Below are 27,632 nucleotides of genomic sequence, written 5' to 3' on the forward strand. Positions count from 1 at the left end.
CTCCTCCTTCTCATCCTCCTCTTCTTTTACTGTAACATCCTCCTCCTCTTTCACTCTGAACGTGTCTTCCTCTTCTTTCACTGAAACGTCTTCCTCTTCTTTCACTGAAACGTCTTCCTCTTCTTTCACTGAAACGTCTTCCTCTTCTTTCACTGAAACGTCTTTCTCTTCTTTCACTGAAACGTCTTTCTCTTCTTTCACTGAAACATCTTCCTCTTCTTTCACTGAAACGTCTTTCTCTTCTTTCACTGAAACATCTTCCTCTTCTTTCACTGAAACGTCTTCCTCTTCTTTCACTGAAACATCTTCCTCTTCTTTCACTGAAACGTCTTCCTCTTCTTTCACTGAAACGTCTTTCTCTTCTTTCACTGTAACAGCCTCACCTTCTACTTGTTTTACTGTAACATCCTCCTCCTCTTTCACAACAATGTTCTGCCACAGACCCTCTTTCTCCGTCCAGCAGACCTCATCTTCTTTAACAGGAGGAGAGTAGTTTAGGGAGCTCATGGTCGTGGATGTTAGCTAGCTAGCTAGCTATCATTAGCGACTAGGCTCCTGCTAACTTAACCAGCCAGCTACTAAAGCTGACTAATACAAAATAACGTAATATTAAATTAAACAGGTTAACAAGTTTAGACACAGAAGTGTGTCTGAAACACAGTAGCTAATATACACCGAAATCGTATAAATATCTTGAATCTTTCGGCTATGTTGGCTAGCAAGCTACGGAGGTGGTTGACGAGCTGTTTCTGAAGAACCGTCCACTAGATTATACGTCACGCTGGCAGCGTCGTCTGAAAGACGCACATCGCCGCCTGCTGACTGGAGGGGAAACGCAGTTGAGGATCATATTTTATTTTGAGACAAAGGATTTACATGGATTTAATTAAATAATACTATTATATTGAGACATACAAAGACCTGAATGTGTTTATTGATTAGTGCAAATAAAACGTGTTTACTACAGCACATTAAAGGCAGTTTCATTAAATCAAACTAAATCTAAATAAGTAGCTAGCTACTGTCGGTCTATAGATGTATATAATGACCAGACTAGGTCTATACTGCTCCTACATGGTGTAACAATACATCATGTAGATGTATATAATGAACAGACTAGGTCTATACTGCTCCTACATGGTGTAACAATACATCATGTAGATGTATATAATGAACAGACTAGGTCTATTCTGCTCCTACATGGTGTAACAATACATCATGTGTGGACACTACTTTTCAAAAGTTTGGGGTCACTTAGAAATGTCCTTGTTTTTTAAAGAAAATCAACAATTGTTTTTAATCATTTATAAAAACCTGTTTTTGCTTTGTCATTATGGGGTATTGTGATGTCATTATGGGGTATTGTGATGTCATTATGGGGTATTGTGATGTCATTATGGGGTATTGCGATGTCATTATGAGGGGAAAAAATACATTTCATCCATTTTAGAATAAGGATGTAACGTCACAAAATGTGTAAACAGTGAAGGGGTCTGAATACTTTCCAAATGCACTGTATATATAGGGGCAGTACTTAGTGACATCACTTCCTGAAACAGGAGGTACAAATATATAACATAGGTTCACAATATCAACATTCAAGGTATCAAAATATATGACCAAGCTGGAAGTGGAAACGCCAGCCCAGCCACAATCCTAGAGGTTCACTGATGATCAACCTCCTCCTTCACATCTGACTCCTGATGATCAACCTCCTCCTTCACATCTGACTCCTGATGATCAACCTCCTCCTTCACATTGGACTCCTGATGATCAACCTCCTCCCTCACATCTGACTCCAGTGATCAATCCAGAGCGTCTTCTTTCTTGGGGGGGAATCCCGATGGACAACGTCATTCAATAGGCCGTCATCACCACCACCGCCCACAAGTTAATTGTTATTCAGGTTATCAATGGGAAGAGCATCAGCAATATGTCCTGTCTGGTAACTTGTCTCATTTAATGGATTTAAATTGGCAGGTGCACAGGGAGAAACCCCATTAATACACTTTGAAGTCTTTAACTGTATCAAAGTCTGTGGCCTGTGATGTTGGGATAAATGATAGTCCCTTATTATACAAGAGACTAAATTCAAAAATTCTACAGCACAACGGCAGAGTCATGTCTTAAGTGTAAAACTAACAATGACTCAATAATCCTTCTGGGAATGTTATGACGTCATAAAGTTATGGGAGGAGTTAGAAAGTTGGCTGTCAGAAGTACAGTTATACAATGTAAAATTACTTTTAATCCGTCTGTCTGTATATTTCAAGACATGGAATATGAGGATGCAGTGAGATACCCGATGGTTGGATGATACTTTTCTAATCAGTCATCTTAAATATTATACTTAAAACCTGAAAATCAACCAATCCTCTGTTGTTAATTCAATAGAAAGGTAAAATGCTTTATTATCTAAAAGTTGAAAGTGAGTGTGCAACGGAGAGAAAAAAAAATGGTGCTGATGCGGGCGCTGGAGACGGGTGTGTGTTCGAGTGGGTCTGGGCACGTTTGATGGAGTTAATGGAGATGGAGGTGTGTTCGAGTGGGTCTGGACAGGTTTGATGGAGTTAATGGAGATGGAGGTGTGTTCGAGTGGGTCTGGACAGGTTTGATGGAGTTAATGGAGATGGGGGTGTGTTCTCGTGGGTATAGGCAGGTTTGATGTAGTTAATGGAGATGGGGGTGTGTTCTAGTGGGTCTGGGCAAGTGTGATGTCGTTAATGGAGATGGAGGTGTGTTCTAGTGGGTCTGGGCAGGTTTGATGTAGTTAATGGAGATGGGGGTGTGTTCTAGTGGGTCTGGGCAGGTGTGATGGAGTTAATGGAGATGGAGGTGTGTTCTAGTGGGTCTGGGCAGGTTTGATGTAGTTAATGGAGATGGAGGTGTGTTCTAGTGGGTCTGGGCAAGTGTGATGTCGTTAATGGAGATGGAGGTGTGTTTAACGTTTGCAAGCTTGAGCTTGATATCGACCTAGTGTGACCTTCCTGGTCCTGTCGTCTCTCAAGTCAGTGAGTCAACACAGGAAGGTGCAATGGATGGATAGTTAATTTATTTCCAAAGCTGCAATGATGGGACACACACAGTCTGGATGAATGATCAGTAGTCGACAGGGTAAAAATAGCACTCCTAAAAGAAGATGCATTTTCCAGTTAGATACCAACTTGAAAGAGGGATCTGTAGCATAAAACCCACATGGAAAACAGAGATTTGGCAAATAACATATAAAGAGAGGCTGACTTGACACCAAACCAACAACAGTAGTTACTAAAACATAAATTGCTAATGTGTGATTTAAAACGTGGATTTAATGATGTAATGTCAATTTTATACATTTCTATCCCAGGACCACTCAATTTTCAAATTCTCCATAAATCTGCTGTGGATTACCCAGAATCCTATACCTTTATCACACGAGCGGGGCAGCGGTCTAAGGCACTGTTCTTAAATGAATTGCCTAGTTAAATAGAGGATACAAATATTTTACACATGTACACCGTTACACTGGCAAACAAACTCAGTAGCACAGAGAAGATCATCCATATGACGTTGAGAAATACTGCATTGTGGGTAGTTTGGAAGAGTCACAAAATAAGTTAATAAATATGTAATAACGCAAAAACATAACTGTTTGTTCTTATAGGTAACCATATCGTGATTACAACTAGCTTACTAAGTCTTTAACCACACTGTATTGTTACACTGGTGAGTTAAAACTCATGCTTCGTACACTTTAACTTGTTATCTGAAGATAAAATCTACATTTTACTCAACTGCGTTACCCACTCCAGTCAGCAGATGGCGGTCTGGGAATTTAAAGTTATGCTGCTGGTGTGACGTATAATGTAGTGGACGGAACGCTTCTTTCAACATCAACAACAGTTCGTCAGCCACCTCGGTAGCTTGCTAGACAAATAGCCGAACCAATAAAGCTCTTTAGACGCTTTAGTGTATATTAGCCACTGTGTTTTAAACCTACTTCTGTCGTCTAGTTAGTTATCCGATTGAATTTCATATTTATGGTGTTGTTGTTATTAGTCAGCTAGCGGGCTGGTTAAGTTAGCATTAGCCTAGCTAGGTAACTTCCCCGACCATGCGGTCACAAAGCTACTCTCCTTCTAATGAAGAGAAGGATATCACAGTAAATCAAGAAGTAGAGAGTGGGGCCTTTACTGTGAAAGAAGAGGAGGACGCGTTCAGAGTGAAAGACGAGGAAGATATCACAGTAAAACAAGAAGTAGAGAGTGGGGCCGTTACTGTGAAAGAAGAGGAGGACGCGTTCAGAGTGAAAGAGGAGGATGATGTCACAGTAAAAGGAGAGGAAGATGCTGTTTATGGCGTGAAAGAGGAGGGGGAGGGGATTACTTTTACATCGAAAAAGGAGGAGGAAGAAGAGGAGGAACCTGGATATCTGGGCCCGGTTTCTCAAACGCATCTTAAGGCATCCAATGGTTCTAACGATGAATTTAGCCATAAGATGGTTTTTAGAAACCGTTCCCTGATTAACACTGGTAAGTACTGTCTTAACAACAGAGGCACAAACTCTGCAGTTGAACTGATGTTTGGTGTTAAGGTGGAAATCTGCAATTGTTACATCCATATTGTGACTTTTAAATTATTTATTTACAGCCATTGATTCTTGAAGAATATAACACATGAGCTGAGTTCAACTGTTGTTCCCCATCAGAACCCCAAATAAGCTTTTTTTACTATAATGTTTAGAAACAATGTAAATCAACACTGTATAGCAGTTAAGAACAAATTCTTATTTTCAATAACGGACTAGGAACAGTGGGTTAATTGACAGATTTGTACCATGTCAGCTCGGGGATATGAACTTGCAACCTACTAGTCCAACGCTCTAACCACTAGGCTAGCCTGCCGCCTCAACATGGTTAAAACTATAATGTTGATATCAGGGATGGTCAGTCCTTGCATCCATAGGTCTGTCTGTAGTTACATTTCTCCAACCCCATAATCTTTTATTACCAAAATAGTGGTGGAATGACAGATTTGTTATTGTTTGTACTGCAAATTGCTTGGTTTTGTGTTTTTTTTTAAACAGCAACAAAATGGCTGCCCAGAGACTTGGTTAACAGCTGAGGGATGGGGGAAGGAGAAGTGTAACCACTCTCAAATTCATAGAGAATGATATTGTAGAAACCTTAACCCAACACCTAGCGACCTCGTCAAGAAGTTCAGACATCTTGGCGTAACAGTTATAAGGTGTTGATTTGACAGTCGCTGGACCCAGGTTTGAGTTCAGCTCAGGGCTACCCCCTGAATTTAATACACTATGAATACAAGGACTGGCCATCCATGAGGTCATATTGATAATTTAACCAGTTTTCTAGGCTATATAGTATATTCTAGAATTCATCCATGATGTCATAATGATAGTTTAACCAGGTTTCTAGGATATATAGTATATTCTAGAATTAATCCATGATGTCATAATGATAGTTTAACCAGGTTTCTAGGCTATATAGTATATTCTAGAATTGATCCATGATGTCATAATGATAGTTTAACCAGGTTTCTAGGCTATATAGTATATTCTAGAATTCATCCATGATGTCATAATGATAGTTTAACCAGGTTTCTAGGCTATATAGTATATTCTAGAATTCATCCATGATGTCATAATGATAGTTTAACCAGGTTTCTAGGATGTACAGTGGGGCAAAAAAGTATTTAGTCAGCCACCAATTGTGCATGTTCTCCCACTTAAAAAGATGAGAGAGGCCTGTAATTTTCATCATAGGTACACTTCAACTATGACAGACAAAATTAGAAAAAAAATCCAGAAAATCACACTGTAGGATTTTTTATGAATTTATTTGCAAATTATGGTGGATATATATCTCCCTCATTTTTCAGAGTAAAAGCCTGAAACAATGCCTAAAGAATGACCACATGTAGAAGAAGCCATAGAGATCGTGACCTGGGTCCTAAGTCTTTGTATGGTGGATAGGCTTTCAATGGAAAAACAGCCTTTCAAAATAATAGTACTTCCTGGATGGATTTTCCTCAGGTTTTCGCCTGCCATATCAGTTCTGTTATACTCACAGACATTATTTTAACAGTTTTGTAAACTTTATATTTTCTATCCAAATCTACTAATTATATGCATATCCTAGCTTCTCGGCCTGAGTAGCAGGTAGTTTAATTTAGGCACGCTTTTGATCCAAAATTCTGAATGCTGTCCCCTACCCTAGTGAAGTGAAGCATTCTGTTTAATTAAATAATTAAGACACACAAATTACTCGACGTCATAACTAGAGGGAGCCGCTCGTCAACATAACCTGACCGGAGGGATCCGCTCGTCAACACAACCTGACCGGAGGGAGCCGCTCGTCAACACAACCTGACCGGAGGGAGCCGCTCGTCAACACAACCTGACCGGAGGGAGCCGCTCGTCAACACAACCTGACCGGAGGGAGCTGCTCGTCAACACAACCTGACCGGAGGGAGCCGCTCGTCAACACAACCTGACCGGAGGGAGCCGCTCGTCAACACAACCTGACCGGAGGGAGCCGCTCGTCAACACAACCTGACCGGAGGGAGCCGCTCGTCAACACAACCTGACCGGAGGGAGCCGCTCGTCAACACAACCTGACCGGAGGGAGCCGCTCGTCAACACAACCTGACCGGAGGGAGCTGCTCGTCAACACAACCTGACCGGAGGGAGCCGCTCGTCAACACAACCTGACCGGAGGGAGCCGCTCGTCAACACAACCTGACCGGAGGGAGCCGCTCGTCAACACAACCTGACCGGAGGGAGCCGCTCGTCAACACAACCTGACCGGAGGGAGCCGCTCGTCAACACAACCTGACCGGAGGGAGCCGCTCGTCAACACAACCTGACCGGAGGGAGCCGCTCGTCAACATAACCTGACCGGGGGGAGCCGCTCGTCAACTGCTGCTGGACTTTGTAAATTCTGCCGTTCTGCTCCTGAAGTTTGCAGTAATAGACTACAAATAGATAGACTAGTAATAGACTACACCAGCAGTATGCAACCTTTTCCAGTTGGAGTGCAAATGTATCTGACCATTTCTACCAATCTGTGTACCAGTTATGATTTTCATATGCACGTTTTCGTGGAACAGTTTCATTTAATTTATAATAGTATCTCAAAATTATTGTCTGTGATTAATCTACATTCTATCTAAATCTAAATGAAAATTATAGATATCTAAAAGTAACTTTTATTGCCATTGCCAACTATGTAAAAAAAAAAAGCCTACATAAAGCCAACAAATAAAAACATTGCTTTCTGCAGGTAGAAAATATCCCGATAAATGGCCTGTCTACAACAAACTTGAAACATTGTATCAACTATCAACTGGGTCAGGAAACTCGTATAGCAAGCTTGCACCATTGTATACAATATTCTAGGCCCTCAGTTTCCTGCTCCAATGAGTTCTGGACAGACACAGTAGGTGTAGGCTATTTGTGAAAGGGATAAGAAGTAATCAGGTTTTTTATGACATTTCCACTGGATCAGAGCATTACATTTTTCCCTTTTATGCCGAGTGGTTATCGAAAGGGCGAGATCTAGAAATATTTTACAAAAATTCTTTGAGGAACTATTGTCATTTGCAATTGATTCTGATTAGACTTTGTTTACTTGCTGTTTGAGGTGAATTAAGCATTACTTTGAGAAGCTCCACAACTCATTAGTGTTGGTGTGTTAAGACAATCAGAAATACTATCAGACATCCCCAAATGGGCACATTTATAGGCCTACATTTGTGTGCAGGCCAGATAGATTAATCCTACTTCTAAATGGGTAATCAGGTGTGCGTCCTTACTCAACATTGACAGGAGTGTTTCAAATGAAAGACAATGAATAAATTGACAAAACTGACACATCTTGTAGGGTCAGGTCTGGGTGGTCTGCCAGGGGACGTTTCATTTAGTATCCGTTTGGGTCGGCTGGGGAATTATTTTATTTCCCCATAGTATGTTGTACCGAAGTTGACCGACTGAAAGGGAGTGTAACTTTGATTATAATTACACTTCCCTGAAGGAGGGAATCGAGGTTCAACACCTGTTTGTCCCCACCCTTTCCTGGGTTGATGTAGAGCGGCATTACATTTTAAGGAATAAATCCAAGCCTCACTCATCACCTGTAGAAGGCGGGGCTTCCAGCGACGCGTGGATTTAATAGTATGTTGTACCTAGTTTCCCTCCTTCAGGGAACAGTAGTTATAGTCATAACGTTATTCTTGTCATATGATGAACTTCAACTTAAATAAGGGATCTTGCTGTCAGACAGTTGTTTTGTATTCTGAAATGCACTCGAACTATGTATCATTTAGTGGTTCCTTATGTTACGCTGGGAAAACAGTTTTCATGGGCACAAAAATACTAAATAGTTTGAGTTTGCTAGATCCAATGGTTTTTAACTGAGTCATTTTGTAATCCAAGATGGCGTAGCATTAAGACGTGTTTGTTGTAAATGGTATGTTTTTTTCATATTTTTTGTATATATTGCAATATATTTCAATCCTTTTCATTTTTAAATTAAATATACCTTCCGGCAACCCGCCTCACCCAATATGATATGGATCTGCTGTTTTTGTTAGACCTTATAGCTAGAACCTCCATCAGATGCTAGCCATCAGAACATAGAACATCGCCTGTCGTATCAGTTCTGTTATACTCAGACATTAGTTTAACAGTTTTGGAAAATTTAAAGTGTTTTCTATCCAAATCTACCAAGTTTACTTTCATTCGGAGGTGAAAATAGTGCCCCCTACCCTAGTGAGGTTAACACCCCGGCCGTCCTACAATCCAAGCTAGATGCCCTCAATCTCACACACATTTTCAAGGAACCCACCAGGAACAACCCTAAATCTGTAGACAAAATCACTTCTGCAAGCAGGCCTTTCTAATCGACCTGGCCCGGGTATCCTGGAAGGATATTGACCTCATCCCTTCAGTAGGGGATGCCTGATTGTTCATTAATTGTAATTTACTCACCACCTTAAATAAGCTTGCCCCTTTAAAAAAATGTACAACTAGGAACAGATATAGCCCTTGGTTCACTCCAGACCAGACTGCTCTCAACCAGCACAAATACATCCTGTGGCCTACTGCACTAGCGTCGAATAGTCCCCGCGATATGCAACTTTATTAGAGAAGTCATTAACCAATACACACAGTCAGTTAGGAAAGCAAAGGCTAGCTTTTTTAAACAGAAATTTGCATCCTGTAGCTCTAACTCCAAAAAGTTTTGTGACACTGTAAAGTCCATTGAGAATAAGAGCACCTCCTCCCAGCTGCCCACTGCAATGAGGCTAAGAAACACTGTCACCACCGATAAATCCACAATAATCGAGAATTTCAATAAGCATTTCTCTACGGCTGGCCATGCTTTCCTCCTGGCTACCCCAACCAACAGCTCCGTACCCCCCGCAGCTACTTGCCCAAGCCTCCCCAGCTTCTCCTTCACCCAAATCCAGATAGCTGATGTTCTGAAAGAGCTGCAAATCCTGTTCCCGTACAAATCAGCTGGGCAAGACAATCTGGACCCTCTTTCTAAAATTATCTGCCGCCATTGTTGCAACCCCTATTACTAGTCTGTTCAACCTCTCTTCCACAGTCATCCCCCTCTTCAAAGGGGGTGATACTCTTGACCCAAACTGTTACATCCATCCTGTCCTGCCTTTTCTAAAGTCTTCGAAAGCCAAGTTAACAAACAGATCACTGACCATTTCGAATCCCACCGTACCTTCTCCTCAGTGCAATCCGTTTTCCGAGCTGGTCACAGGTGCACCTCATCCACGCTCAAGGTACTAAACAATATAATTTCCGCCATCGATAAAAGACAGTACTGTGCAGCCGTCTTCATCAACCTGGCCTGTTGTCCGGACCTCTGGCAGTCTTTATGGAGTTACCACAGGGTTCAATTCTCGGGCCGACTCTGTATATATCAACGATGTCGCTCTTGCTGCGGGTGATTCCTTGATCCACCTCTAGTCAGATGACACCATTCTGTATACATCTGGCCCTTCTTTGGACAATGTGTTAACAAACCTCCAAACAAGCTTCAATGCCATACAACACTCCTTCTGTGGCCTCCAACTGCTTTTAAACGCAAGTTAAACTAAATGCATGCTCTTCAACCGATCGCTGCCCGCAACCGCCCGCCCGACTAGCATCACTACTCTGGACGGTTCTGACTTAGAATATGTGGACAACTACTAATACCTAGGTATCTGGTTAGACTGTAAACTCTCCTTCCAGACTCCTATTAAGCATCTACAATTTGCTTCCTATTTTGAAACAAAGCCTCCTTCACTCACGCTGCCAAACATACCCTCGTAAAACTGACTATCCTACCTATCCTTAACTTCGGCGATATCATTTACAAAATAGCCTCCAACACTCTACTCAGACTGCATCCAGTTTGCTATCACATATTTGTCGCCAAACCCGCTGGCTCCAGGTCATCTATAAGTCTTTGCTAGGCCGCCTTAACTCGGCTCACTGGTCACCATAGCAACACCCACCCATAGCACGCGCTCCAGCAGGTAGTACAGGAAGTATATCTCACTGGTCTACCTGGTTAAATAAAGGTGAAATAAAAAATTAAATCTTAACTTTATTGACAACACCCAAATGGATACTGTCATTAACGCGGTTCTTCAATAATTACACATAATTCATACTACTGTAGCAAACATTATATTAAGCAGGACATTCAAATGAGCCTTAAATGTATAATCCAAAGTAGTGTGAAATGCTCTCATAAGCAACCTGGAAATGGAGGTTACTCCCCTGAGTTTTCCCCCATTCATATTCCGAATACATTGTGAAAAACTAAAATCTTTGCTCACCATTTTTGTTCCAGGCAGATATAGTACATCCATAACTATCGGTTTCCTCATTAGCAGGGAGGAGTTTCTGCAATCAAATTGCCCTCGTACCACAATTTTAGCAAACACAGAAGGGGGCCTTGGAGAACAAAAGTCATCTGGCACACTGTTTAGAGTTTCAACAACATGAATATCCTATTTCTAGCCTACAATCGTCGATGTTACTACTAATGTGAAAACAAGAAAAATTATGACTTTTCTTGCTAATTTTAAGACAATTGTCAAATAATGTTAACATTCATTACAGACGTCAATTGTTGTACAACATCATAGCTACGCTGTTGGCATCACCTTTTACAGTGGACTTCAGCTGTTGTGGGCCTTTAATCATCTGTCTGACTTTGTTGTTCACACAGGAGAGATACGGGACTATCGTGGATCCTCTGGGGAGCCTCAACAAACTCATGATGCTGAAGAGGGAGAGAAGGGTCTCTCCAGATCAGAACACCTCAATAAACACCTGCAGAGACCCACAGTGAAGAGAACTCACTGCTGCTCTGACTGTGGGAAGAGATTCACCTCATCGGGCATTACAATTCATCAGAGAATACACACAGGAGAGAAATCTTACAGCTGTGGTCAATGTGGGAATAGGTTTACAACATCTGGCTCTCTGACTCAACACCTGAGAACACACACAGGAGAGAAATCCTATAGCTGTGATCAATGTGGGAAGAGGTTTGGTCGATCTTGCCATCTGACTCTACACCAGAGAATACACACAGGAGAGAAATCCTATAGCTGTGATCAATGTGGGAAGAGTTTTGTTCAATCTGACCAGCTGACACGACACCAGAGAACACACACAGGAGAGAAATCCTATAGCTGTGATCAATGTGGGAAAAGTTTTGGTCGATCTGGAGAGCTGACAGTTCACCAGAGAACACACATAGGAGAGAAACCCTATAGCTGTAATCAATGTGGGAAGAGATTTGCCACATCTGGCCACCTGACTCTACACCAGAGAACACACACAGGAGAGAAATCCTATAGCTGTGATCAATGTGGGAAGAGTTTTGGTCGATCTGGAGAGCTGACAGTTCACCAGAGAACACACACAGGAGAGAAACCCTATAGCTGTGATCAATGTGGGAAGAGATTTGCTACATCTGGCCACCTGACTCTACACCAGGGAACACACACAGGAGAGAAATCTTACAGCTGTGATCAATGTGGGAAGAGTTTCACAACATCTGGCTCTCTGACTCAACACCTGAGGACACACACAGGAGAGAAACCCTATAGCTGTGATCAATGTGGGAAGAGGTTTGGTCATCTTGCCATCTGACTCTACACGAGAGAATACACACAGGAGAGAAGCCCTATAGCTGTGATCAATGTGGGAAGAGTTTTGTTCGATCTGACCAGCTGACGCGACACCAGAGAACACACACAGGAGAGAAACCTTATAGCTGTGGTCAATGTGGGAGTAGTTTTAGTCAATCTGGAGATCTGAGAGTGCACAAGAGAATACACACAGGAGAGAAACCTTATAGCTGTGATCAATGTGGGAAGAGATTTGCTACATCTGGCCACCTGACTCTACACCAGAGAACACACACAGGAGAGAAACCTTATAGCTGTGGTCAATGTGGGAGGAGTTTTAGTCAATCTGGAGATCTGAGAGTGCACAAGAGAATACACACAGGAGAGAAACCTTATAGCTGTGATCAATGTGGGAAGAGATTTGCTACATCTGGCCACCTGACTCTACACCAGAGAACACACACAGGAGAGAAACCTTATAGCTGTGATCAATGTGGGAAGAGATTTGCTACATCTGGCCACCTGACTCTACACCAGAGAACACACACATGAGTGAAACCCTATAGCTGTGATCAATGTGGGAAGAGATTTGCTACATCTGGCAACCTGACTCTACACCAGAGAACACACACAGGAGAGAAAACTTATAGCTGTGGTCAATGTGGGAAGAGATTTGCTACATCTGGCCATCTGACTCTACACCAGAGAACACACAGGATTGAAATCTCATAGCTGTGACCAGAGATCATCTGATAAGAGATCTCTGATCAAATATTAGTTAATACATACATGAAGGAGTTGTTTCATGATTTCAGTGAATTAATGTCACAATGTAGAATGTTTTTTATTTTATTTATCATTGTAGGAGGAGTATTGTAATGATTTCACAATGTAGAAGCCTAAACGTTTGCCCCCTTATGAATTGATTTCAACATGTTATGGATATTAGCCTCATGGGGAAAATCCAGGCTCTGAAATGGAAGAGTACTATATCGGATCAAATCAAATGTATTTATATAGCCCTTCTTACATCAGCTGATATCTCAAAGTGCTGTACAGAAACCCAGCCTAAAACCCCAAACAGCAAGCAATGCAGGTGTAGAAGCAGGGTGGCTAGTAAAAACTCCCTAGAAAGGCCAAAACCTAGGAAGAAACCTAGAGAGGAACCAGGCTATGAGGGGTGGCCAGCCCTCTTCTGGCTGTGCCGGGTGGAGATTATAACAGAACATGGCCAAGATGTTCAAATGTTCATAAATGACCAGCATGGTCAAATCATAATAATCACAGTAGTTGTCGAGGGTGCAACAGATCAACACCTCAGGAGTAAATGTCAGTTGGCTTTTCATAGCCGATCATTAAGAGTATCTCTTCCGTTCCTGATGTCTCTAGAGAGTTGAAAACAGCAGGTTTGGGACAGGTAGCACATCCGGTGAACAGGTCAGGGTTCCATAGCCGCAGGGAGAACAGTTGAAACTGGAGCAGCAACACGGCCAGGTGGACTGGGGACAGCAAGGAGTCATCATGCCAGGTAGTCCTGAGGCCTGGTCCTCCGAGAGAGAGAAAGAAAGAGAGAATTAGAGAGAGCATACTTAAATTCACACAGGACACCGGATAAGACAGGAGAAGTACTCCAGATATATCAAACTGACCCTAGCCCCCTGACACATAAACTACTGCAGCATAAATACTGGATGGAGGCTGAGACAGGAGGGGTCAGGAGACACTGTGGCCCCATCCGAGGACACCCCCGGACAGGGCCAAACAGGAAGGATATAACCCCACCCACTTTGCCAAAGCACAGCCCCCACACCGCTAGAGGGATATCTTCAACCACCAACTTACCATCCTGAGACAAGGCAGAGTAAAGCCCACAAAGATCTCCGCCACGGCACAACCCAAGGGGGAGCGCCAACCCAGACAGGAAGATCACGTCAGTGACTCAACCCACTCAAGTGACGCACCCCTCCTAGGGACGGCATGAAAGTGCACCAGTTTGCCAGTGACTCAGCCCCTGTAATAGGGTTAGAGGCAGAGAATCCCAGTGGAGAGAGGGGAACCGGCCAGGCAGAGACAGCAAGGGCGGTTCGTTGCTCCAGTGCCTTTCCGTTTACCTTCACACTCCTGGGCCAGACTACACTCAATCATATGACCCACTGAAGAGATGAGTCTTCAGTAAAGACTTAAAGGTTGAGACCGAGTCTGCGTATCTCACATGGATAGGCAGACCATTCCATTAAATTGGAGATCTACAGGAGAAAGCCCTGCCTCCAGCTGTTTGCTTAGAAATTCTAGGGACAATTAGGAGTTGTGTTACACTGACAAGAGATTTACAATGTATTTTGGGTGATTAAAACCTAAAGAGACAGTATTCCAGACTATGAGTTAATGTTTCTGTTCTATATGTTACCAGGGAGAGATGACCTCAGGGACAGACCCTGGTTTCTACACAAAGAGTACTGTTTTTACAGCAGATACTGTCTGCTGAGAATTATAAGTATCTTTCATACAAATCTTAACCTTGTGACCCGTTCTATACATCTGTTGTTGGTCATGTAGGTTGAAACGGGTGTATCTTGGCTATAAAAGACCTTTGTACTTTTGTCTCGTGGCTCTCAACGAATCATCTGGGGGTGATTTGTTGACCAGCCAATATTATTGTAGAGCACTCAATTGATTCACTTTATATGTGTCTGTTGTATTGACCTGCTCCCTTATTAATAAGTGAATAAAGATTTAGTTTAAGAATAAATCTGACTTGTGTGATAAGTTTGTTTCTCATTTGATATTAAAGAAATTAACCACATTTGGGGATGTTAATCTTCACTTGGTGACCGCTCCTGACGACCTGGGTAAATCGTCCTCGAGGGATCCCTCAAACTTGGAATCTCATGGAGCCCACACTTCGGGAACGGAGCAGATGGACCCACCTTAGACTTGAGAGGCAGCGAGCAGATTCTATACACCTAGTTTGTTTTAAAGTGGATTTTTAGAAAATCCTCATAGGCTCTGGGTGTATTTTCCTATGAGAGGGGGCACCTTGGAGGCGTAAACAGGGCCGAGTCAGGATCTGAGTGTGTACTCCTGTGTGGGGGTGTAAACAGGGCCCAGTCAGGAGGCTCGGAGTGTGTATTCCTGTGTGGAGGTGTAAACAGGGCCCAGTCAGGAGGCTGTGAGTATAAATGTATGAGTTTCATTATCCTAGGAACTAACCATGAGATAGAAATGTGAAAATATTCCTGCAGGTAAAAATATTGTTGAAAAACTAATTGATTAGGTATGTTTGGGAATAGCATTGTGTGACTGATATGAGAGTTGTGTGGATGTGGAAATGAGTCTTAATCTGACGTTTGGATAGTAACATATAGAAGAAATATGCTTACTCAGATTATTGAAATTTGGATAATAAACGGGATGATATTTTAGAAAGCAGCGGAAGGTCTATAGTTCCTGGGAGGCTTGATTTTGCCGTGGTCTCTGAAAGGTTAGAGAACAGTTGAGGATCCTATGGTCATTGTCTGGGAAACAAAATTTTATTTTTTTATTCTGCTGGGAGTATGTTTGGAGAGTTGCTTCTTAGCTATGGAGAGTCCTTGAAAAAGCAAATTGAATGGTTGTCGCAAGTCGCTGAGAATATCTTACGTTTTATATGGATTCTGTAAATATATGAAAATATGATGAATTGTATGTGTTTATAATGATTACTACAGATTTGATAAAGTAAAACTGGGAATATAATTAGATACAATTTAAACAACCCATATGTATCTTTAATGGATAATTTGATAAAGATGAGGTTTATACTTTCAGACAAAAAGCTAAAAAAGTTATTTGAAGAACCCCTTATCATGGTTGCTCAAGGAACCTTTTGGGGTTCCTTTTTTAACTCCCTGTCCACCCTCCCTCCATTATAAAAACAGATTATAATAATATTGACAATATTGACTTAAATAATTCATTGTTTATTTAGTGTCAGCACAAATGTGAATTAATATTTACAAAACAAGTTATCCCCAAAAAAACACTACAAAATTGCAACATTTCTGCAGACATGTCAGACCATAATAAATAATAAAATTACTTTGTAAAGTGCTTTTCATGACATTTAAAAAACATCTAAAATAGCTGTGGGGTCTTTGTAATGTGGGTTTGATAGTTATATTTTCAATAATGAAGTGTTAGCTGTTATGTGACAATTAGGTCAAAAACTCTATTTTATATTTTTTGGTGTAGATGGCCAAGGAAGTTGCACAGAACTTCCCCAACATCCCAAATTGATATGGAACCTTCAAAAAACACATGGAGCAACTGCAGAAATAAATGGCTGAGGATATACTAAAAATGTCTGGTATGTAATGACATTTAATTCAAAGTAAATGTCAATTCTTTATTTTTATGTAGTTGTGTGGGACAGCCATATGTTCAGTTCATGCCTATGATTTCAGAGTTCAAAAAAGCCTGCTTCATGTGTGCCACTGATGAAGAACCTGGATGTGGCCCAGACTGACAGGGTTAGTAACTTTATTTAACATGTTTATAATCTTTTGACAACAGTGACGGCATGTAAGACAATTTATGATATAACACAATGGATGGCTAATTCGTCATACTGCATCGATATTTGATATTACTTCTAACGTGTTCCGCTTTGTTTTAGATTGAATGCTTTGCCAACGGGGGTTCCATGTGCTGTGCCTCGGAATGAAGACCAAAGAGTTCAACAGAGTAAAGAACACAAACTGGAAGTGCAGTCTTTGTTGTTGAAAATGTCTGCTCTACCCCATCCACACTGAAGAGGCTCTGACATGTACATCGACCAGGGATAAAGAGGAAGTTAACACTGACATGTACATCAACCAGGGATAAAGAGGAAGTTAACACTGACATGTACATCAACCAGGGATAAAGAGGAAGTTAACACTGACATGTACATCAACCAGGGATAAATAGGAAGTTAACATGGTGAAATGTTTCATACTTATTTGAAGTTAAGTGTCTGTTGACATGTTGGAAAAGATTAAAGGTCTACAATTTCTGTTTAATTTGTCAATGTTACATTTTTAATCATTGATTTTCTGGCCACCATTACTGTGGTTACATGTTCAGTATTTGTATTGGCCAGTAAACCCACTGCAGCCCACCTCACCAGCTAACTCTCCATCCCTGTTCAGTATTTGTATTGACCAGCCTACCTCACCAGCTAACTCTCCATAACTGTTCAGTATATGTATTGACCAGCCTACCTCACCAGCTAACTCTCCATCCCTGTTCAGTATATGTATTGACCAGCCCACCTCACCAGCTAACTCTCCATCCCTGTTCAGTATATGTATTGACCAGCCTACCTCACCAGCTAACTCTCCATCCCTGTTCAGTATATGTATTGACCAGCCCACCTCACCAGCTAACTCTCCATCCCTGTTCAGTATATGTATTGACCAGCAGTACATTACTTAGAACTACCAATTAAATATTAAAGAAAAGGGTAAACAACAACACTGGACTGAACCATCTAACTGTCAAACTAATATTAATGTGCAACAATATAGAAGAGACATGACTAGAGGTTATGCAATATGGGTGTATATCCACTGCATGCTTCTTAGGTGTGTAATTGACATGACCAAGGAGCTATTGCAAATTTGAAACTATGAAAAATGTATGTTACACTTTGTGATTTTACACTACACAAACCAGACTGTGCAATATGGAAGGTTAGTCAGCAGACAATAGGTCATACGACCAAGGAGCTATTGAATTTTTAATAAAAATTTTTTTTTAATGTAAAACCATGTGAGATAAAAATGGACAAACTAAAGTGTGTGCAATATAGAAGTGTAGTCAGTGGACATTCTGAACCTTGTTTGAAGTCAGTAGATCACATGACCAAGGACCGACTGAAATTTGAATGTAAAAAAAGTTTGTACTTTGTTTACGCTCCCTAACTAATTCAACAAGGAATACAAAATATTGCTCACATTTCCACATGTTTATTAGCTTTGGAAAGAGAATGAATGTCCAAATCGTGAAAATAAGAACTGTGCAATGTTGTGCGCAATATTTCCAACATCATGACACTTATTTGGAGTCTGTGGCTCAAGTGGTTTGAAAGCTATTGAGGTTTGAAAGCACGAATATCTGTTGAATATCCAACTTAAAACTGTCTTTACCTCGGTCGTTACACTGGCATGCAAACTCGGTAGCACAGAGTTGATCATCCATGACGTTGGGAAATAGTGCATTGTGGGTAGTTTAGAAGATTTTCCGAAATAAGTTAATAAATATGTAATAACGCAAAAACATAACTGTATGTTCTTATAGGTAACCATAAAGTGACTACAACTAGCTTACTAAGTCTTTAACCACACTGTATTGTTACACTGGTGAGTAAAAACTCATGCTTCCTACACTTTAACTTGTTGTCTGAAGATATAATCTACATTTTACTCAACTGCGTTACCCACTCCAGTCAGCAGATGGCGGTCTGGGAATTTAAGGCGATGTTGTTGGTGTGACGTATAATCTAGTGGACGGAACGCTTCTTTCAGCAGCAGCAACAGTTAGTCAGACATCTCGGTAGCTTGTTAGACAAAATAGACGAACTGAGTTAGACACTGTGTTTTTAACCCACTTCTATCGTCTAGTTAGTTATCCGATTTAATTTCATATTTACGGTGTTGTTATTAGTCAGCTAGCGGGCTGGTTAAGTTAGCATTAGCCTAGCTAACATCCCCGACCATGCGGTCACTAAGCTACTCCTCTGCTAAAGGAGAGGGGGATATCACAGTAAAACAAGAAGTAGAGGGTGAGGCCATTACTGTGAAAGAAGAGGAGGACACGTTCAGAGTGAAAGAGGAGGAGGAGGATGCAGTTTATGGAGTGAAAGAGGAGGGAGAGATGACTGTTACATCGAAAAAGGAGGAGGTGGGAGAAGAGGAGGAACCTAGATATCTGGGCCCGGTTTCCCAAACGCATCTTAAGGCATCCAATGGTTCTAACGATGAATTTAGCCATAAGATGGTTTTTAGAAACCGTTCCCTGATTAACACTGGTAAGTACTGTCTTAAAAACAGAGGCACAAACTCTGCAGTTGAACTGATGTTTGGTGTTAAGGCGGAAATCTGCAATTGTTACATCCATATTGTGACTTTTAAATTATTTATTTACAGCCATTGATTCTTGAAGAATATAACACATGCCTCATGAGCTTAGTTCAACTGTTGTACCCCATCAGAACCCTAAATAAGCTTTTTTTATTACAATGTTTAGAAACAATGTAAATCAACACTGTATCGCCTCAACTATAATGTTGATATCATGGATGGTCAGTCCTTGCATCCATAGGTCTGTCTGTCTGTAGTTACATTTCTCCAAACCCCATAATCATTTCATTACCAAAACAGTGGTGGAATGACAGATGTGTTATTGTTTGAACTGCAGATTGCTGGATTGTGTGGGTTTAAAAAAAAAACACCTAGCGACCTCGTCAAGAAGTTCAGACATCTTGGCGTAACAGTTATAAGGTGTTGACTTGACAGTCGCTGGACCCAGGTTTGAGTTCAGCTCAGGGCCTCCCTCTGAATTCACTACACTATGAATACAACGACTGGCCATCCATATGGTCATAATGATCATTTAACCAGGTTTCTAGGCTATGTAGTATATTCTAGAATTCATCCATGATGTCATAATGATAGTTTAACCAGGTTTCTAGGATATATAGTATATTCTAGAATTCATCCATGATGTCATAATGATAGTTTAACCAGGTTTCTAGGATATATAGTATATTCTAGAATGACCAGTGTAGAAATGTTCAGTAATAGACTACACCAGCAGTCGGCAACCTTTTCCAGTTGGACCATTTCTACTCATTTCTACTAATCTGTGTGCCAATTATGATTTTCAAATGCACATTTTCGTGGAACAGTTTAATTTAATTTATAATAGTATCTCAAAATTATTGTCTGTGATTAATCTACATTCTATCTAAATCTTAATGAAAATTATACAAATCTAAGAGTAACTTTTATTGTAAAAAAATTTGTAAAAAAAAAAAATAGCCTACATAAAGCCAACAAATAAAAATATTGCATTCTGCAGGTAGAAAATATCTTGATAAAAATAAATATCCTAGAAATCACATTGGCTGCACATGGCCTGTCTACAACAAACTTGAAACATTGTATCAACTATCAACTGGGTCAGGAAACTCGGATAGCAAGCTTGCAACATTGTATAAAATATTCTCCTCCCTCAGTTTCCTGCTCCTGTGAGTTCTGGACAGACACAGTAGGTGTAGGCTATTTGTGAAAAGGATAAGAAGTAATCAGGTTTTTTATGACATTTCCACTGGATCAGAGCATTACATTTTTCCCTTTTATGCCGAGTGGTTATCGAAAGGGTGAGAGCTAGAAATATTTTACGAAAATACCTTGAGGAACTATTCTCATTTGCAATTGATTTTGATTAGACTTTGTTTACTTGCTGTTTGAGGTGAATAAAGCATTACTTTGAGAAGCTCCAGAACTCATTAGTGGTGGTGCGTTAAGACAATCAGAAATACTATCAGACATCCCCAAATGGGCACATTTATAGGCCTACATTTGTGTGCAGGCCAGGTAGACTCGTCCTACTTCTATATGCGCAATTGGGTGTGCGTCCTTACTCAACATTGACAGGAGTGTTTCAAACAAAAGACAAAACCTCTTGGAACTACCCATCCCGGATGCGGGGGAATTGTCATCAACTGACACTAATTAGCATAACGCAACGGACAAAAACTCTTACTAGAATGTGTGAATGAAATCACAAGTGAAATACACTGCTCCAAAAAATAAAGGGAACACTAAAATAACACATCCTAGATCTGAATGAATGAAATATTCTTATTAAATACTTTTTTCTTTACATAGTTGAATGTGCTGACAACAAAATCACACAAAAATTATCAATGGAAATCAAATTTATCAACCCATGGAGATCTGGATTTGGAGTCACACTTAAAATTAAAGTGGAAAACCACACTACAGGCTGATCCAACTTTGATGTAATGTCCTTAAAACAAGTCAAAATTAGGCTCAGTAGTGTGTGTGGCCTCCGCATGCCTGTATGACCTCCCTACAACGCCTGGGCATGCTCCTGATAAGGTGGCTGATGGTCTCCTGAGGGATCTCCTCCCAGACCTGGACTAAAGCATCCGCCAACTCCTGGACAGTCTGTGGTGCAACGTGGCGTTAGTGGATGGAGCGAGACATGATGTCCCAGATGTGCTCAATTGGATTCAGGTCTGGGGAACAGGCGGGCCAGTCCATAACATCAATGCCTTCCTCTTGCATGAACTGCTGACACACTCCAGACACATGAGGTCTAGCATTGTCTTGCATTAGGAGGAACCCAGGCCCAACCGCACCAGCATATGGTCTCACAAGGGATCTGAGGATCTCATCTCGGTACCTAATGGCAGTCAGGCTACCTCTAGTGAGCACATGGAGGGCTGTGCTGCCCCCCAAAGAAATGCCACCCCACACCATGACTGACCCACTGCCAAACTGGTCATGCTGGAGGATGTTGCAGGCAGCAGAACGTTCTCCACGGCGTCTCCAGACTCTGTCACGTGCTCAGTGTGAACCTGCTTTCATCTGTGAAGAGCACAGGGCACCAGTGGCGAATTTGCCAATCTTGGTGTTCTCTGGCAAATGCCAAACGTCCTGCACGGTGTTGGGCTGTAAGCACAACCCCCACCTGTGGACGTTGGGCCCTCATACCACCCTCATGGAGTCTGTTTCTGACTGTTTGAGCAGACACATGCACATTTGTGGCCTGCTGGAGGTCATTTTGCAGTGCTCCTCCTTGCACAAAGGCAGAGGTAGCGGTGCTGCTGCTGGGTTGTTGCCCTCCTACGGCCTCCTCCACGTCTCCTGATGTACTGGCCTGTCTCCTGGTAGCGCCTCCATGCTCTGGACACTACGCTGACAGACACAGCAAACCTTCTTGCCACAGCTCGCATTGATGTGCCATCCTGGATGAGCTGCACTACCTGAGCCACTTGTGTGTTTGTAGACTCCGTCTCATGCTACCACTAGAGTGAAAGCACTGCCAGCATTCAAAAGTGACCAAAACATCAGCCAGGAAGCATAGGAACTGAGAAGTGGTCTGTGGTCACCCCCTGCAGAACCACTCCTTTATTGGGGGTGTCTTGCTAATTGCCTATAATTTCCACCTGTTGTCTATTCCATTTGCACAACAGCATGTGAAATGTATTGTCAATCAGTGTTGCTTCCTAAGTGGACAGTTTGATTTCACAGAAGTGTGATTGACTTGGAGTTACATTGTGTTGTTTAAGTGTTCCCTTTATTTTTTTGAGCAGTGTATATTCAAACACAGCTTAGCCTTTTGTTAATCACCCTGTCATCTCAGATTTAGAAATTATGCTTTACAGCCAAAGCTAGACAAGCATTTGTGTAAGTTTATCGATAGCCTAGCATAGCATTATGCCTAGCTAGCAGCAGGCAACCTGGTCACGAAAATCAGAAAAGCAATCAAATTAAATAGTTTACCTTTGATGAACTTCGGATGTTTTCACTCACGAGACTCCCAGGTAGATAGCCAAAGTTCATTTTTTCCCAAAATATTATTTTTGTAGGCAAAATAGCTCCGTTTGTTCTTCACGTTTGGCTGAGAAATCGCCCGGAAATTGCGGTCCCGTCAACGCCGACAAATATTCCAAATTAGCTCCATAATATCGACAGAAACATGGCAAACGTTGTTTATAATCAATCCTCAAGGTGTTTTTCAAATATCTATTCAATAATATATCCGTCGGGACAATTAGTTTCTCAGTAGAAGCGATTGGAAAAATGGCTACCTCTGTATTTTACGCGAGAGTCACCCTGGGAGCCATCAGGTGACCACTTACGCAATGTAGCCGCCTACGGCTGTTCTTCAACATAAATGCGTAAAACTACGTCACAATGCTGTAGACACCTTGGGAAATACGTAGAAAGCGTAATCTGGTTGATACGGCATTCACAGCTCAATGGGGACTCATTGGAATGCAGCGCTTTCAAAATATGGGGCACTTCCGGATTGGATTTTTCTCAGGCTTTCGCCTGCAACATCAGTTCTGTTATACTCACAGACAATATCTTTACAGTTTTGGAAACGTTAGAGTGTTTTCTATCCTAAGCTGTCAATTATATGCATATTCTAGCATCTTATCCTGACAAAATTTCCCGTTTAAAACGGGAACGTTTCTTTTCCAAAAATGAAAATACTGCCCCTAGAGTCGCAACAGGTTAAATAAAGGTGAAAAAAAAAATAATAATAATAATCGTAACTTTATTGACAACACCCAAATGGATACTGTCATTAACGTGGTTATTCAATAATTACACATACTATTTAATTCTGTAGCTGTTTAGTTACAGTCACATGTTCAACTATCATCAGAAGATCCAAGAAATCATTTTCTGAATGCCAGTCAAATGACAAACATCACGACATGCAACAACAACCAAAGTGCTTCTTCATTCTTAATGTGTAGATAACTGTTCCTTGATCGAATTTTGTACAACACACACAGCTATTTTCCTATATTTGTTCTTAGGTGAAGTTATGGGTCCTACAGTAGGTCTATATTATTGTTAGGTGAAGTTAGGGGTCCTACAGTAGGTCTATATTATTGTTAGGTGAAGTTAGGGGTCCTACAGTAGGTCTGTGTTGTTAGGTGAAGTTATGGGTTCTACATTAGGTTGATGTTGTTAGGTGAAGTTATAGGTCCTACAATAGGTCTATGTTGTTAGGTGAAGATATGGGTTCTACAGTAGGTCTATGTTGTTGTTAGGTGAAGTTATGGGTCCTACAGTAGGTCTATGTTGTTGTTAGGTGAAGTTAGGGGTCCTACAGTAGGTCTATGTTGTTAGGTGAAGTTATGGGTTCTACAGTAGGTCTATGTTGTTGTTAGGTGAAGTTATGGGTCCTACAGTAGGTCTATGTTGTTGTTAGGTGAACGTTATGGGTCCTACAGTAGGTCTATGTTGTTATTAGGTGAAGTTATGGGTCCTATTGTAGGTCTATGTTGTTATGGGTCCTTGAGTACACTATGTGTGTCATGCAACAACAACCAAAGTGCTTCTTCGTTCATTACAGGTATATTTGTTGTAAGGTGAAGTTATGGGCCAATTTGGCAAACCCTCATTGTCAGGCTGATGGAAAAGCTAGACAAAGAGCATTTTACTGGTTGAAGTGTTTTTTAAGTACAAAGCTGTTGATTTGCGATGATGACACCATCATTATATTAATAATAAGCAGGACATTCAAACGATCCTTACAAATGTAATCCAAAGTAGTGTGAAATGCTCTCATAAGCAACCTGGAAATGGAGGTTAGTCCCCTGAGTTTTCCCCCATTCACATTCAGAATACATTGTGAAAAACTAAAATCTTCATTCACCATTTTTGCTCTTGGCAGATATACTACATCCATAACTAGTGGTTTCCTCATTACCAGATACACTACATCCATAACTAGTGGATTCCTCATTACCAGATATACCACATAAATAACTAGTGGTTTCCTCATTACCAGATATACTACATCCATAACTAGTGGTTTCCTCATTACCAGATATGCTACATCCATAACGAGTGGTTTCCTCATCAGCATGGAGGAGTTTCTGCAGTCAAATTGCCCTTGTGCCGCAATTTTAGAAAACACAGAAGGGGGGCCTGTATTGTAGACCAAAAGTCTTCTACCACACTGCTTAGAGTTTCAACAACATGAATAACTTATTTCTAGTCTACAACTTAGATGTCACTACTAATGTGAAAACAAGACAAAATATGACTTTTTGCTCATTTTAAGACAATTGTCAAATAATTTTAACATTCATTACGAACAGAAATTGTTGTACAACATCATGGCTATGCTGTTGGCATCACCTTTTTCAATGGATTTCCGCTGTTGTGGGCCTTTAATCATCTGTCTGACTTTGTTGTTCACACAGGAGAGAGACGTGACTATCGTGGATCCTCTGGGGAGCCTCAACAACCTCATGAGGCTGAGGAGACAGAGAAGAGTCTCTCCAGATCAGAACACCTCAATAAACACCCACAGAGACCCACAGGGAAGAGAACTCACTGCTGCTCTGACTGTGGGAAGAGTTTCACCTCCTCAGCAGGCATTAAAATTCATCAGAGAATCCACACAGGAGAGAAATATTTTACCTGTATTCAATGTGGGAAGAGTTTTACTACATCTGGCTCTCTGACATTGCACCAGAGAATACACACTGGAGAGAAACCTTATAGCTGTGGTCAATGTGGAAAGAGTTTTACTAGATCTGGCCATCTGACATTGCACCAGAGAATACACACAGGAGAGAGACCTTATAGCTGTGTTCAATGTGGGAGAAGTTTTACTAAATCTAGCAATCTTACAGTACACCAGAGAAAACACACAGGAGAGAAACCTTATAGCTGTGGTCAATGTGGGAAGAGATTTACTAGATCTGGCCATCTGACATTGCACCAGAGAATACACACAGGAGAGAAACCTTATAGCTGTGGTCAATGTGGGAAGAGTTTTACTACATCTGGCTATCTGACATTGCACCAGAGAATACACACTGGAGAGAAACCTTATAGCTGTGGTCAATGTGGGAAGAGTTTTACTACATCTGGCAATTTGACTCAACACCAGAGAATACACACAGGAGAGAAATCTTATAGCTGTGTTCAATGTGGGAAGAGTTTTACTACATCTGGCCATCTGACATTGCACCAGAGAATACACACAGGAGAGAAACCTTATAGCTGTGGTCAATGTGGGAAGAGTTTTACTACATCTGGCCATCTGACATTGCACCAGAGAATACACACAGGAGAGAAACCTTATAGCTGTGATCAATGTGGGAAGAGTTTTGGTAGATCTGACAAGCTGACATCACACCAGAGAACACACACAGGAGAGAAACCTTATAGCTGTGGTCAATGTGGGAAGAGTTTTACTACATCTGGCTATCTGACATTGCACCAGAGAATACACACTGGAGAGAAACCTTATAGCTGTGGTCAATGTGGGAAGAGTTTTACTACATCTGGCTATCTGACATTGCACCAGAGAATACACACAGGAGAGAAACCTTATAGCTGTGTTCAATGTGGGAGGAGTTTTACTAAATCTAGCACTCTTACAGTACACCAGAGAACACACACAGGAGAGAAACGTTATAGCTGTGGTCAATGTGGGAAGAGTTTTACTACATCTGGCAATTTGAACAACACCAGAGAATACACACAGGAGAGAAATCTTATAGCTGTGGTCAATGTGGGAAGAGTTTTACTACATCTGGCAATTTGACTCAACACCAGAGAATACACACAGGAGAGAAATCTTATAGCTGTGGTCAATGTGGGAAGAGTTTTACTACATCTGGCCATCTGACATTGCACCAGAGAATACACACAGGAGAGAAATCTTATAGCTGTGATCAATGTGGGAAGAGTTTTGGTAGATCTGACAAGCTGACATCACACCAGAGAACACACACAGGAGAGAAACCTTATAGCTGTGTTCAGTGTGACAAGAGGTACTCTGATAAAAGATCTCTGATCAAACATCAGAAAATACATACATGAAGGAGTTATTTTTGAGCTGTTAGTTTTAACAGGACGTGCAACCTCATCTCCCTCCTGTCGGCACAATTGATTTCAACATGATGTTGATGAGTGATGACAAATAAGTGTTGTGTTCCTTTGTTTAGCGACCCCTATATTTAAAAGCATCACTCCAACATGTAGCTGACTGTCTTCTGTAGGTTGTCCTCTAACCAGTGAGGTAAAAGATATCTCACATTTCCATGTTTTTAGTTGTGTTAGTTTCAACAGCACATACAACCTGATTTCCTCCCTAATTGATATCCGTGATTTTTCTTCTACTTGTCAAAACAAGTGTTTCTGGTGCTTGTGCAGTTTATAAGGTGGTTGTTTAAAAAAAATTACAAGTAATATGATTATTGTGGCAGATGTTTGTGTAAATAGCACATTTTATGTTTAGGTTTTCAATTTATCCCAAACTGTTCCTGCATATTGGTTATTGATTCGGAGACGTTAAAACTGTGTTTTGACATTGGGCTATCCCACCAAGCAAAATTATAGTGAAAAGACGTTGAAAATATGACTATGCAATCAAATATTTCATATTTACATTTCATGTAACATTTGGTAGTGATATTTATTCATGCAACCAACATGACCATTTTTGGTACAATTATATTGACATTGTTGCCCTACTTTTAGAATATCAGGGTTAATTCTCAGATGTGCCAACTCAAATGTACTAGAGCATGACATTGGGGACTGGGCCCCGATCCAACAACATGCCTATCTAGTGAACCCTGAAAAGAGAGAGAAGGTGGAAAGTTACTACGGATATTGCAGGAGTTTCCTCTTGAAATCAGACATGTCTGTGGTAAGGACAAC

General features: G+C 41.1%; 3 protein-coding genes across 3 annotated transcripts in view; 2 read left to right on the forward strand and 1 right to left on the reverse strand.

The window, feature by feature from the left end:
* LOC139394344 (zinc finger protein ZFP2-like) overlaps positions 1–27,632 on the reverse strand; it is a 196,958-nt gene that overhangs the window by 49,495 nt on the left and 119,831 nt on the right. The gene's annotated exons all lie outside the window — the stretch shown is intronic.
* LOC139394343 (zinc finger protein 420-like) lies at positions 3,905–26,789 on the forward strand. Its single transcript, XM_071142390.1, has 3 exons — positions 3,905–4,511; positions 25,157–26,377; positions 26,545–26,789. The coding sequence occupies exons 1-3, from the start codon at positions 4,094–4,096 to the stop codon at positions 26,787–26,789; spliced, it is 1,884 nt and encodes a 627-aa protein (XP_070998491.1). The 5' UTR covers positions 3,905–4,093.
* LOC139394350 (zinc finger protein ZFP2-like) lies at positions 7,790–12,705 on the forward strand. The gene is made up of 3 exons (XM_071142399.1): positions 7,790–7,801; positions 11,354–12,153; positions 12,321–12,705. Exons 1-3 carry the CDS (start codon positions 7,790–7,792, stop codon positions 12,703–12,705), a joined length of 1,197 nt encoding a protein of 398 aa, XP_070998500.1.

Source organism: Oncorhynchus clarkii, unplaced genomic scaffold (genome assembly GCF_045791955.1).
Source record: "Oncorhynchus clarkii lewisi isolate Uvic-CL-2024 unplaced genomic scaffold, UVic_Ocla_1.0 unplaced_contig_399_pilon_pilon, whole genome shotgun sequence".
NCBI classification, from domain to species: Eukaryota; Metazoa; Chordata; class Actinopteri; order Salmoniformes; family Salmonidae; genus Oncorhynchus; species Oncorhynchus clarkii.